At 32.2% G+C, this 15605-nt stretch overlaps 1 protein-coding gene across 1 annotated transcript; it reads left to right on the top strand.

Annotated features, from left to right (window-relative positions):
- The first annotated feature begins 363 nt into the window (after positions 1-363).
- LOC148212601 (uncharacterized) lies at positions 364-1349 on the top strand. The gene has a single exon (XM_088121448.1). The coding sequence runs from the start codon at positions 445-447 to the stop codon at positions 1102-1104; it is 660 nt and encodes a 219-aa protein (XP_087977574.1). The 5' UTR covers positions 364-444; the 3' UTR covers positions 1105-1349.
- Positions 1350-15605: the final 14256 nt, after the last annotated feature.

The raw sequence follows: 15605 nt of genomic DNA on the forward strand, positions 1-15605 counted from the left end.
TTCAATGCCAAGTCAGTGGGCCCCGCAACGGACTTCAAATCTTACATTTATATTTAGTTAAATCATCGAATACCAAATCCAAATAACTAAATTAAAAAGAAAAAAAAAAAGGGAGGAGAATCATTGAACACAACACAGAGAGGATAAAATTGGAAGAGACCGGAAAAAAGAAGAAGTAAAACAAGAACGAAGAACAAGACGACCGGGAAACGGAAATTGAAATGGAAATGGGTTTTCTAATCTAAACCCTCTCTTTACTCGCCACGTGTCCTTGTCTCTTTCTTCCCCTGAAACCCTACATTTCAAAATTCCAATGGGCCCCACCTCCTCTGCCCCTCTTTTTAAACTCCCTCCCATTTCACGCCACTTTCACATCATCGCCATTTCCCTTCTTCTGCCTCTCTCTCTCTCTCTCTCTCTCTCTCTCTCTCTGTGTTTTCTTCCATGGAAGGTTTCACCGATAACAGAAAGCGAGTCCGCGGCGAGTTCGACGACTCGCCCGCCGATTCGTCCGAGTCCAAGCTCGCACGAGTTAACTCCGAATCGAGATTATTGGCTACGCCATGCACCACCAAGGCCAACTGTAATGTTAACTCCTCTAAGTCGGAACAGGGAGGTTCCGGCGCCGGTGGTGCGATTATTGATTTGGCGGGGCCGGAGGAGATTCAGGACGAGTTGCTCGATATCCTCGAGGATTCGGAGCGCGACGCGGCTATCCAAGGCCTGGAGCTCGACTCTTTCATCAGAAGCTTCGAGGAGGAGATTCAGCCGCAACCGCCGAGTGTTGAACCGTCGTCGGGTGAGAACGAGTCTCCGCAGGCGGAACTCGGATATCTGTACGAGGCGTCGGACGATGAGCTCGGGCTGCCGCCGACGGGGAAGATGGAGCCTGAGGCCGTTGGTTTTGTTTACCCTGCTTCTCCTGGTGTGTTCGAGTTGGGGGGGAACTTAGGGTTTGGAGACGAGATACCGTGTTACGACTCGTTCGAGTTGGGAATCGGCATTGGGCCGAACGCGGCGGAGGAGAATGGGTTCGTACCATTGGGGGGTTTGTTTGATTATTCGGACGCACCGTTTTGGCCGGAGTCTTTGCCGGCTTTGTAGAGACGTTTCGTTTTAACTTGCAAATGCGGGAGGTGGTTTCGACGTGTCGGTGGGTGGGACCCGACCTGTCGTCGTTTCCAACTTTCAAGTTTTTAGGCTGTAAATCCGAAAGGGCGAAAATACAAAATCTTAGAATAGAATTGCACAATTTCCCAAAACCAAAAAAGAAAGGTAGAATGATTCTTAATTTTACCTCTGTAAAAAACACCATCTTTGCAACTCAACTCTCAGTTTTTCTCGTTTTATTTGGGTTTAAATCTCATTTTACTTGAGAAATTCTCAATATTATTTTGTTTTAAAAATTTATAATCTGCATGTGAACTTTAAATCTTAGGAAGAGGTAAGAAAAGTATTTTTGTTTAATTAAGGTATATGGGTACTTCCTTGGCACTTCAAATCCTTGATAGTCACATATTTTAAGAATTATTAATTTCTATGCATTTTTTTGACATCAATACTAAATATTACATGGTGTAAAGATGGGTTGACAAGACGTGTGCTTAGTCTGGACACTCAAAAATATTTAAAAAAAAAAAGAAAATAAAAAATCAGACATAATACTGTTGGGGCAAAACTGGGGATTAATTGGACTGTGGGTTTCAGAAAGAGACGGTACACGATGGTGCTGAATGTTTATGTATGGTGTTCTTTACTTTAAAACCACGAGATTTTTTTGTTCTTTTTTTTTTTCCAACTATGCATCACTCACCAAACTCAATAGACTTTTTAGGAGTATGAATTTGAAAAGTTTTAGGTCGTTGAAAATTATGTCGAGACTGAGAGACGTTTAATTCGTCGCTTTTTGAAGTTTTGGGATTATCCCGTGGATTAAAACTTTCATTTCGTCAGATTTTGGATACTAAAATAAGGGTATGTTTGTCATGCAATTCAAAATTGTTTTTAGTTTCAGTCATCTAAGCATGCAAATAACTTTTCTTTTTTACCTTTTTTTTAAAAATATATTATATTAAAAAGATTGAAAATAATGAATACAATCCTACTTTCCTTTGATATCTCCACCAACCAAACCTAAATTTTTATATATGATATTTTTCTTAAAATGCCATATTATAAATAGAAAATTTTGAAATAGATTTACGGTCAAAATTGACTATTTTTAATCAGTTTTATGGTACACTGTTGTAGCATCTACATTGATCTTAATCCATCTCCTATCAGTCGGAACATTCAAATTCAGGTTATTATTTTGTTCTCTCTCATAATGCCTCCATAATTCCTTTACATAATTCATAATCCAGTCCTTCCGAAATTGAGTATCAGGGAGAGTTTGACATACCTGATTTTTCTATCATTCCAAATGGGCCAACAAGTAACGCCAACAATTTCAGGCTCGGTCCTTAAGAGGGAATCAAACAAATATAGAAATCTGTCTTGGGTACTGTTCTTGAACTCCATTGTTATATTAATATTGTCAATTTCTCCATTTAAAAGGTCAATTTGAAGTCAAGCCCGTAAATTTAATACGGTCTTAATTGTCATAAATATTGATGAATTGTTATCTATAGAGATTAAATAGTAACAAACTAAAGGGACTGAATTCTTGCTTTAAATAAAAAATTATTTTTTAACCTAAGTTTTAATTGGTTTGTTTGTTTTGTTTTATTTTTTTTTTTTGGAGAAAGAAGTTTTAATTGATTAATGAGGGTTGAATCCTCATTTTTTGACCAACTAAATAAATTTTTTTCTTATTAAAAAAAACTATATAATTTTTGTTAAGACGTGGACGGCATAGGCATTTCGGGACATGAAAGTAATTTGATAGTATATTTGATGTGACGTTATTAAGAAAGACTCTCTATATTTTTAAAATTTTCACAGGCGGAGGAGAAAGTGACATATTTGTTTGGGAAAAGGGTAGCAACGAGTTTTTTATTTTTATTTTTTATGATAATGAAATTCCTTTCTTTCTTATTGATCAATAAATTTACCATTCTTAAGTCGAGAATGTAATATAATATATTAAAAAGATTGCCTTTTCAGAAAAAAAAAAAAGAAAACAAAAGAGATTACTTGGATGCAATTTCAAAATTTTATTTTCATATAAATTTGCTTGTTTTTTGAGAAAAAAAAGTCCCAAAACAGAGCATAGCTATAATTGATATATATCTCGTTCCGAGTCCGATTCCTCACAACACATATTGTAATAAAAAGAAAAAAAAGAGCAGGTCGAAATGAAGCCCAAAATTGGGTTTGAAACAAAATTTGAAGCCCGGCCCACTAATAGGTGAGCAGAAGCATGGATGGATCTGGACATGTAATTAATGCCCCATTATTTGATGAGCCAATCACTTTGAAGTGTGAAAACGAGCTTCAGCGGTAATTGGTATATACCTTCAACCATGAAGTTGAGAATTTGATTTCCCAACCCCACATGTATTAAGATAAATACCATGTGCTTGAATTATTATTATTATTATTATTAATTTTTAAGTACAACATATTGGAGGGAGGATTCGAACTTACAACTTGATTGGAGGTACATGTCAATTATCTTGCTTTCACTTATAAAATTTAATTAAATAGTACTATAAATCGAGTTTCATAAGATCAAATTTATGTAATATAATTTTAACGGCTAGTAAAATTAACAACACATGTCCCAGATAAACAAACACACGTACCAAATGTAAACTCACACAATACTAATATTAACCACGGTTACACAAGAACCTGTCAAACATTTGAACTAAAAAAAATCCTATTAAACATGCCAAACATACTTAACTTCATAGTATCGATTAGTAAACATAAACTTCACTTCTTAACCACGGTTACACAAGAACCTATTAAATATACTAAACATACTTAACTATGGACTATCGGTTTAGTTCGATTTCGATTAAAAATATTGTTTGAACTTTAAGCAATTAATTCCCATATCTAACACTTTATTACATACCATGTATCTGTTTTTTTACAGTAATACAACCACATCAATAAGATAAGAATGAGTGATGTACAAGCTGTGAATCTTTCCATATAAGAATTCAATTTGGGTATAAATGAAACAGAAACAAAATGAATTGACCAGACTCCATGAAAATGAAGCCTCTAAACATGTTTTATCTCATCTTATTTCTTGCTTTTGAATCAAATATTATGAAGTCATGTTTCGCAGGGCGAAGTGGACAATTTCCAGGGTCCCCCTGGGAAGTGAGCATTTTTAACTATATGAAGGACGCGGAACTGGTGATTCACTGCAAATCAAAGGACGACGATCTAGGCGAGAAACACATCGCGGTCGGGAACCACTACTACTGGATGTTTAAAGAAAATTTTTGGCAAACCACGCTGTTTTGGTGCAATTTTTGGAGCAAATATGGGCATGCTAGTGGTGAAGTTTTCTGGCCAGAGAAAGGAAGCTATATTACTGATAGATGTTCAAAAAATACCTGCAATTGGGCTGCTGTTGAACAGGGAATTTACTTGGCAAATACTCCTCTCAAGCAGTTGGAATTTATGTACCCTTGGCAAAGATGATATGTCAAAATCCCCTCTCCCACCTCTCATTTCAATCCCTTCAACTGATCATCACATTTGGGGGTGGGATATGTTTTGCGTTTCACTAAATAAATATATCGAAATCGTGTCCGTTTAATCTTTAATCTTTTGAAATTCTCAATTATTCTCGTGATCATTTTTTATGGACACATTTCATATACTAACTAAAAGTCGGGGAGGTTCAAGTCAGGTAGATTTGAACCTCCCGATCTCTAGAATAGATATGTAATACTTAACTAGTTGCTCGTGTGTATAGGAATGCATTATTGATGATACATGAATCATATGAATTTTGTATTCTGATATAAAATGTAAGAAAAGTCAATGAGTGTCATTTGCCACTAAATATTATTTTGGTGCATTTATTAAAATACAGAATTAGCACACATCATGTTGTTGTTCATTTTCTAAAATTAGAGCGTTTTCCATTTTAAAACAATTGATAAGTTTAAGAATATTATAGAAATCTATAAAATTTGAAGTATTGTTTGGCTCTCGACTTTGTCTAGGTTTATTAAAATTGGGTTTGTCAAATTTAGGACGTAAAAGTTTTAATTCGTTAAGAATATGTTTGGAAAGTACACACAAGAAGATAAGTTACAAATTTTTTATATTTTGAGATAATTGACCTCATCTATAGATCATTCTCCTTGCAAATCGAACATTATAATTTATGTTTGGTCTACAAATTTATAATTTATTAGTGACTTGAAACAAAATTATAATTTATTAGTGACTTGAAGGTGGGTGTCTTGATGCTAGGTGATAATTTTAAAAAATTAATAAATAGTAAATAAAAGATGACCTTCCTACGATCAAGTTTATGTAAAATAATTTCTATGTCTAGGAAAGCTAACAACCTCGTAAGTCATGGATGAAAACACACGTACCATTACAATGTATCTACCATATTTTTGAACTGGAGCGCCTTTATTTAAAGCGGTTTTTTGTATGTCTCTCACATATATTAATTAAGTTCTCCTTCTTCAAAAAAAAAATAAAATAAAATAAAAATAAAATAACACATGTACCAACGATAAACTCATTTCTTGACCCAGCATAACTTACACACAAGAACTTTGTTAAGGACAATACAATGGTACCCAAGTACACCCAACTGTCTCCACACTAGTAATATTTTCTATTTTTAACATTTAATGGAGATAATTGTTTCCCACCGATCTTCGTTTTGAACAAAATGACACTTTGTATCTTACCTTGAATAATCCACTATTTTCTTGTCCGCTTTTGACATAAACCTCACGTTTTACTTTTAGTTTCATCCAAACAACCTCGTACCAAAAGATCTAATTGTCATCGTTTATATACCCATAATCTTCTTCTTATTCGACCAATGTAGGACTCCGGTCGCGTTCCCAACAAACCTATATGACTCGACTTCAAACTATCACTTTAGTTCGGTTTGAGCATGATTATAATCAACTTAAGAGCAACAGCTTCCCATATGTAACACCTTATTTCCTATTATGTATATGTTTTTTACATGAATTCAGTCACACCAATAAGGTAAGAAAGGGTGGTGATCTACAAGTTCTGAATCTTTCCATTATTGAAATTGAAATTTAGGTATATATATGAAACAGAACCAAAATGGGTAGACCAAACTCAATGAAAATGAAGCCTCTAAACATCTTTATTTGTTTCATCTTATTGCTTTCTTTGCTTAGTTCATGTTTTGCTGGAGAGTCTGGACAATTCCCAGGTGGAACCTGGGAAGTGAGCATTTATAATTATCAGAACGACTCGAGTCCGGTGGTTCACTGCAAGTCGAAAGACGACGATGTCTGGGCGAGCACGTCATCGAGGTCGGGGACCACTACTTCTGGATGTTTAGAGAAAATCTTTGGGGGACGACATTGTTTTGGTGCAAGTTTAGCAGCAAGTATGGGCATGCTTCTGGTGATGTTTTCTTTCCAGAGAAAGGAAGTTTTCTTAGTGATAGATGCATGGAAAATACCTGCATTTGGGCTTCTATTGAAGACAAGGGAATTTTCTTGGAAAATACTCCTATCAGAGAGTTTCAATTGGCGTACCCTTGGCAAAATTGATGTAACAAATAAATATCCCCTCATTGAGTGACTTGTACTTTTTCCTTTTGGAGGTGGGATATGTTTTGCTTTTGACTAAATAAATACCTCCCATTCCATCTAATTTTTCAATGTAATCCTTAATCGTTTTAAAGTTATCAATTTCGAGTTATACTATTCCAAAAAAAAAATGACATATCAAGATAAATAATTCCGACACACTTCTTAGATTTATTTATGTGCTTTGAAGGAGCTATATTGAGGTGAAAATCTCATGTACGGTTTGGTAATATAGCGATGAGAATAGTGATGATTATTGCCAACTATGATTATCTAACAATTGGACTGCGCAGTTGATATATAGTTCAGGCTTAATCAAAATATGGTCTTTGGGGTGGAATTTGTGGCGTCAATCTATGAGGTTTGTTATTTTTCTAATTTCTTCATTAGCAGAAATGAGATAGATTACCTCTTTATTTACCATATGGAGACGAAGAGTTAGTAGCAAGTTATCAAATTATCGAGTATTTGGATATCAAATTTGGTTTATTTTATGTAATGTACTTTATCTGTTAGGTTATCGGGGAGCATTTTACCAGAGATTTCTATTGTATCAATCTACCATTGTTCAATTGAAGCATACTTTCATATTAATTTCATACTAACTAAAAAAAAGTGTAGATTATGAGAATACATGAATTATCCAATAAATTTTGTATTTTGAGGTTATATTTGAAATGTACAAGAATATAAATTACAAAAATTTGTATTTGTATAATTTATGGATGGTCTACAAAGTTTATAATCTATTAGGGTCTTGAAAATAATTTTTGGGGATCAACACTCGGTGTGTTTTTAAAATTAAATTTCTCCCGTATTGGTGGGCAAAGTGACATATTTGTATGGGAAAATATGGTGGCAAGGAGAATTTTCTAACTAATATACTCTCGGAAATTCCTATATTTTTCTTAATTTAATTGATGAATGAATTAATTTACGGAGAGTAATATACAAAATTTAACTATTCTTAAAAAGATTATTTCGATGAAATTTCAAATTCTTATTTTCATATAAATTTACCCATCTCTTTCAAATAAAAATTATTAATTAGAGATTTTAATTCTTTAATATATCTATATATATATATATATCGTTTTTCATTTTTTAAAAAATATAATTAGGATTAAGTTCATTTTTTCAAACTATTGATAAGTTTTAAAGATTGTATTTAAAACTTCTAAAACTGTAAAGTATTGTTTGGCTCACAGCTTTATCTTGCTTATTAAATTTCACTTTGTTTGAGTGTAAGATGAAGAAAGTTTGAGTTGGTTAAATTACATGAACGAAAGATCGTTAATTTATCATATTTAATTTATGAGTTGATAATTTGTAAAAATATAATACACCATATTATAAAAGACGAGTTTAATAAGATCAAATTTATGTCATATTTAGTTTTCTTGACTAGTGAAACTAATAAAACTCACATGTCACGGGACATCGATATTCAAACACACATTACACTACTTATAATTACCACATTACAGTATTAGAATCTATTAAAAACTTATAATACTTAGCCTCAGACTATTGGTTTAGTTTGATTTTGATCGAATTCTTTTTAACTTCAAATCAACAAGTTCCAATATATAGCACCTTATTATTTACCTGCTATATGTATCTATTTTTTCACATTAATGCAACCACATTTATTTGGTAAGAAAGAAAGGGTGACATGTACAAGGTGTGACTTTCCATATAGGAACTAAATTTGGGTGTATATATGAAACAAAACCAAAATGGATTCACCATAAACTCCATGCAAATGAAGACCCTAAGCATCTCTTGTTTCATCCTATTGCTTGCTTTGGAATCTAACATTATTAGGCCATGTTTTGCAGGTGACTCTAGACAGTTTGCAGGGTCCCAATGGGAGGTGAGCATCTTTAATTATCTGACCGACTCGACTCTGGTGGTTCACTGCAAGTCGAAAGACGACGATTTGGGCGAGAAGGTGATCGGAGTCGGGGGCCATTACTCGTGGTCGTTTAGAGAGAACTTTTGGCGATCCACGTTGTTTTGGTGCAACTTTAGCAGCAAGTATGGGCATACTTCTGGTGAAGTTTTCTGGCCAGAGACTGAGAGTTGGCTATGTGATAGGTGTGAGAATAATAACTGCATTTGGGCTGCTAATGGAGATCACCAAGGCATTTCCTTGAGAAATCCTTCTATTGGGGAGTACGAATTGAAGTACCGCTGGGAAAATTGATGTCAAAATTCCTCCTCTCCTCTACAGACCCTCATTTCAGTGACTTCGACTCGACACAGTTGTTTATTTTCTTCAATTTTCTTCTTTTTTTGGAGGTTTGGGATATGATTTGCTTGAGCTAAATATATTAAATGAACCGTGATGATTCTCCATGGAGTCCATATTCTTCTAAATTCTCAACTAGATATCATCTGATATGTAAATTTCATATTGGATCTTTCCTTTTCTTTTAGTTCAACAAATTACCTTTAAGATAAATGTATAATGAATTAACTAGTTAAGATATGTTCTATGTTTGCATAGAAACATACCTTAAAAATTCATGAATAATGTATTAACATATTTTTTTCTCTTTGAAAAATTTTATGAACATAAGGTCAAATGCAAAGAAGTTGTCATTTGTCACTAAATATCTAAATTTAAATACAGAAATAAGCCTAATATGTAACATCATATGGAAATGAAATTAGTTATAAGAACAATGTTTTAAAAAATTCATAAGTTTAGATTATTATTGAAACTTTTAATTAAATAATACTTGTGTGTTTGACTACATTTTCTTAAAATAATTTTAATTATATATATCTGTGGGTTCCTAGACATTTAATGACATAAATTTCATACAAACATGCATTTTTCTTTTTTGGCGACAAAACACAACTTTAAGGTCAAGTTTAAATTATTGAGCTAAATATATTATATGGTCCGTGATCTTTGTGTTTGGTTACATTTTTTTAAAGGATACACAACTTTTTGAGACAAACATGCATTGGAAGTATATTAAATAGTAAAATTTTGTATTTCGAGGAATTTTATGAGCATATATAAGGTGAAAAAAAAAATTAAATGAGACTAGGCCTAACATAATACTAAAAATAATCAAGGTGTGCGTTGTAATTAAATATCTAGATGATTCAGTTAAATAATGAGATTGGGAGTGTGTGTTTGGGAGTGGTGGTAGAATTAGTGATTTTGAAAAATAAAGATTTAAAAATCACCGCCCAAGTGATACCATAAAAATTGATTTTAAGTGATTTAAATTCAATTTTTTTAATTTGTAAAAAATGATCCATGGAAATAGGGGTGATTTTGATAATGGTAAAAGTGGTTTTTTTAGATAATATTATTTGAATTAGATTTCCTATTCTTGTCTTAGGTTTGTATCAAAGAATTCAATTCAACAAAATCGTATTGGTTATTAATTCTCCCTATTTTCTCTCATTCTTGAAAGTTAACAATTTTGTCATGTCAAAATCACTCCCAAACACGCTCCTATCAAAATATAAACTCGCACTTTTTCTTAACCAAGGTTACACAGGAACCTAATAAAAAACTTATCATACTTAGCTTCATGCTATGGATTTAGTTTGGTAATCTTTTAACTTGAGAGCAACAAGTTCCCATATAGCACCTCATTACCTACTATGTATCTGTTTTTGTACATTAATACAGCCACATCTCTATGGTAAATGATGTAAAAGATGTGACTTTCCATATAGGAACTGAATTTGGCTATATAATGAAACGCAGAACCAAAATGGGTTAACAAAGCTCAATGAAAATTAAGCCTCTAAATTACATGTTTTGTTTCATCTTATTGCTTGCTTTGGAATCTAACATTATTAGGTCATGTGTTGCAGGACCAGGTAAACAATATCCAGGGACCCCTGGCAAGTGACTATTTGTAATGATCAGAAGGACTCGAGTCTGGTGGTTCACTGCAAGTCGAAGGACGACGATTTGGGCGAGCACGTGATCGAAGCCTGGGGCCAGTACTACTGGACGTTCAGAGAAAACTTGTTTGAAACAACACTGTTTTGGTGCAATTTTAGCAGCAAGTATGGGCATGCTTCTGGTAAAGTTTTCTGGCCAGAGAATGATAGTTGGCTATGTGATAGATGTGAGAATAATAACTGCATTTGGGCTGCTTCTGGAGACCAAGGCATTTACTTGGAAAATCCTCCTATGAAGGACTCTGAATTAATGTACCGTTGGGAAAATTGATGCCAAAATCTCCACTCTACAAACCTTCACATTTGAGTGCGATGGAAGTGCATGGCATTATGTTTTGATTTCAAGTCTCTTATCTTTTAATTAATTCTCAATCTAGTTCTTAATCTTTTAATTAATTCTCAAGTACTAGAGATCGTTCGGGAGGTAAATTTCATACTTGAATCCATTTTTTAACTTCGTTGAGGTTGGGTAGTGGAATTAGAAACCCCATAAGTATTCTGCATATTTTTCATTGTAATGGATTCAACATCAATTCATTTAAATTCTCGAACACCAAGAATAAAAGAAAATTTGAGCAGAAGGGGACCTTTTGATCAATTTACAAAAACAATCCTATCACAAACTATATTTATCACTAATTAATAACAAAGCGGAATAGACTATTCCTCGATCCAAAAACCTAAACTAATTAGTTAGATAAATTTAATTCATATATATAGATTCTCATCATTAATATATATATATATATATATATATATATATATATATATATAAAATTTATGCGAGTTTTTGTTTCTTGGTGACCATCTTTTTCTACATGATTACTGTCATGATTTTATCAGACTTATTCAATTTGATTTGTGAGGTCTAGGAGGAAGAAGTTTGTGTTAGTTAAATCTATATGTTTGAATTGTACAATAAGATATAAATTATAAAAATTCAAGTTTGTGTAATTTATATTAATTTGTGAGTGTTAATAATTTGTAAAAAATTTAAGAAATAGCTAGATGAGTTTTATATTTATTTTGTGTAAGATGAGGATGAGTAAACAAACACACGTACCAAAGTAATTACACAAGAACCTATTAAAAACTGACTATAATTAGCTTCAAACTATAGATTTTGTTTGGTTTGATTCAATTCACAATATTTAATTTTATAGCATGAAATCCCCATATATTGCCTTACTTACTACATACAATATATTTGTGTTTTTACATCATTACAGCCGCATCAATAAGGTAAGAAAGGGTGATGGTACAAGCTGTGAAACTTTCCATAAAGGAGTTCAATTTGGCTAATATATATGACACAGAACCTAAATGGATTGACCAAACTCCATGAAAATGAAGCCTCTAAACATATTTTGTTTCATCCCATTGCTTGCTTTGGAATGTAACATTATTAGATCATGTTTTGCTGGATCGTATATACAACTTCCAGGATCCGAATGGAGCGTGGTCATTTTTAATTATCAGAAGGACCCGATCGATCTGGTCGTTCACTGCAAGTCGAAAGACGACGATTTAGGCGAGCACATCATCCGACACGGGGGCCAGTATAACTGGTCGTTCAAGGAAAACTTTTGGCGAACGACACTATTTTGGTGCAATTTTTGGAGCAAGTATGGACATGCTTCTGGTCAAGTTTTCTGGCCAGAGACACAAAGCTGGCTCTCTAGTAGATGTGAGAATAATATCTGCGCTTGGGTTGCTGCGGGAGATGATGGAATTTCCTTGGCAAATCTTCCTACTAAGGAGATAGAATTAATTTATCGCTGGGGAAAATGATGTAAGAATTCCCTCTGATGTAAAAGTCCCGACTATTTAAATTTAGTAATATCGAAAAAATAACGTTGGGAAAGTTTATAATTCTTGTGTAGTGTCGTGCTCCTCTACAAACAACCCTCATTTCAGCGTGGGACTTCAATTCAAACACCACAGTTGTATTTGTTTCTTCATGGTGGATCAAATACTTAAAATAGGGTTAAATTTGATTTATTTTTCTTTTTGAGGAATTTTTATGATGAACATAAGTTAAAATAAAAAAGTCAACATGTCTCATTAATTTGACGCTAAATATCTAAATGGTTTTATTTAAATACAGAAATAAGCGTAACATATCACATCATATTCTCGTTCATTTTCCAAATGAAGTTAGCATAATTAGAAGAACATTTTGTTTTTCAAACATTTGATAATTAATTAAGTTTAAGATTATTATTGGAGCTTCTAGCTACAACTTTAAGAATCGTTTGGCTCAAAGCTTTGTTTAATTAGGTTTATTTAATTTGGCTGGTCCATCAAGTCCAGGATAAAAAAGTTACAAAAATTTGAGTTTGTGTAAATTGTATTTGGTCTATGAGTTTATAATTTATTTGAGACATGGAAATAATTAGACAGTATATTTGATTTGACATAATTAATATGGTGAGTTTGATGAAACTTCTAATTTATTCACTTTTTTAATAAAATATTTTTCTTGTTGTAATAAAAAAGAATATATTTTTTTCTTAAAACCACTTTTTATAAATTGGTTTTAATTAAAATACTTGTATGTTTGGTTTTGGTTATATTTTCTTAAAAGTGATTTTAGTCGCAAATTTGTTTGGTGGTCTACCTCTAGAAGTGAATTATACAAATGATAAATTAACTATAAAATTATTTTAAAATTAAAGTGATTTGATTTTGATCCATCACTTTATAATCTCCTTTTTAATAATCAATTTAAATTGATTCTTTAAAAATAATTATAAACAAGTTTGATTCTTATAAAAGTAATTTTTATTTAGTACCAGATCCTTAGAATCTTGACAACAAAATATGATGTTGAAAAAAACAAGACTTAAATTTTTCTCTTTTTGCCTCAAAGGGTAAAATTATTCAAATATTAGTTTTGATTCTAAGTTATTAGGTTAACAACCCCAATTAAGAATGGACATTTTATTCAAACAATTGATAACTTTAAGGATATTATTAAAATTTCTAAACAAAACAATATTGTTTGATGACTAACTACTTTATTTGGCTTATTAAATTTAATTCTATCAAGATCTCAAAGATTTGAGTATGTTAGGTCTATGTTTGGATTGTACAATCATATATAAATATAGAAATACAAAAATTTGTGTGATTTATATTTAATTTGCGAGTTAATATTTGTTAAAAAAATAATAATAAATGCTATTATAAAAGATGAGTCTCCTAAGACCAAGTTTATGTAACATAATTTATCTATAAGCCAATGATACTAACAAATTAACATGTCACCGATAAAGAAACATGCATACTACACATAAACTCACTTCTTAACCACGGTTATAAAAAAACCTTTTAAAAGAATTAATTAACTTACGATAATTAACTCGAGACCATGGTTTAATTTGGTTTGATTGGATTCAAGAAATTCCCATATATAACACCTTATTACATACAATGTATCCGTTTTTTTAACATTAATACAGCCACATCATGAATAAGATAAGAAAGGGAGGTGTTTACAATTAGCTGTGAATAATCTTTCCATTATAGACATTGAATTTAGCTATATATGCAAAACATAACCAAAATGGGTTGATTAAGCTCTCCATGAAAATGAAACCTCTAAACATCGTTTGTTTCATCCTATTCCTTGCTTTGGAATGTAACATTTTTAGGTCATGTTTTGCAAATCAATGGCCAGGATCTCGCTGGCAAGTGACTATTTACAATTATCAGAAGGACTCGAGCCTGGTGGTTCACTGCAAGTCGAAGGACAACGATTTGGGCGAGCACACAATTGGGTACGGGAGCAATTACAACTGGTCGTTTAAGGAAAATTTTTTGTCAACGACGTTGTATTGGTGCAATTTTAGCAGCAAGTATGGGCAGGCCTCTGGCCAAGTTTTCTGGCCAGAGTCAACAGTGTGGCTTTCTCAAAGATGCGATTATTCTAATTGCATTTGGGTTGCTTTTGAGCAGGGGATTTTCTTGACAAATCGTCCTACCAAGCACTTTGAATTAATGTACCCTTGGAAAAAATGATGTAAAAATTCTCCCTCCCATCTTCCTCTTCTGCCATAAACCATCAATTTGAGTATTGTTTCACCACAACACTTGTATTTTCTTTTTCTGCTGGCTACATATATTAAAGGTTATCTAAAATCTTTCTAAGTAATTCTCAATTTAGTTCTTAGTATTTTAAAATTCTCGATTTAGTAGATAAATTTCATAATCACATGTGTAATGCATCAACCTAGTTGAACTACATTATTCATGATGTCACGGCCATTAAAAAACATGAATGGTAGTGTATGAGGTAAGACCTAAAAAGGTCGTGGGGTGTTTGAGATTCAAACTCATAAATTTTTTATAAAAAAATATATGTTTTAACTAATTGAACTATGTTTGGCTTTATTATCATCCATTTCTCAGAAGTTAGTGATATAAATAATTTTTTTTTTCAAACAATTGATCGATAAGTTAATTATTAAATTTGGGCTATCAAGTCAGGATAAAGAAGTTTTGTTAAAAGGCTATTTGAATTGTGTGCCATAAAGATAAGTTATAGAAATATTGGGTTTGTCTAATTTTTATTTGGTCTATGGGTTTAACTAATTTTTGTTTGGTCTAAGAGTTTATAATTTATTAGAGACATGAAAGTAATTTGATAGTATATTTGATTTGTTATTAAGGGTGGGTTTGGTATACTTTTTAATTTAATAAATTAAAAAAATTCTTAAAATACTTTCTAGGTTTTAATTAAAATACTCGTATGTTTGATTACGTTTTCTCAAAAGTGATACTTTTAATTGCAAGTTTGTATGATTATTTTAACGAACGCTAGATTATTATAAAGTGATTTTCTGTCAACCACTTTATAATTTTAACAATCTTTAAAGTGATTCTTCTAAAAAATAATTATCAAATAATTATCAACCGCAAAAGTGA

This window comes from Momordica charantia, assembly GCF_013281855.1.
Source record: "Momordica charantia cultivar OHB3-1 chromosome 3 unlocalized genomic scaffold, Mcharantia_2.0 BLBB01000003.1, whole genome shotgun sequence".
NCBI classification, from domain to species: domain Eukaryota; kingdom Viridiplantae; phylum Streptophyta; class Magnoliopsida; order Cucurbitales; family Cucurbitaceae; genus Momordica; species Momordica charantia.

What these genes read in the sequence shown, in the direction of transcription:
- LOC148212601 (XM_088121448.1), top strand. Translation starts at nt 445, where the DNA reads ATGGAAGGTTTCACCGATAACAGAAAGCGAGTCCGCGGCGAGTTCGAC.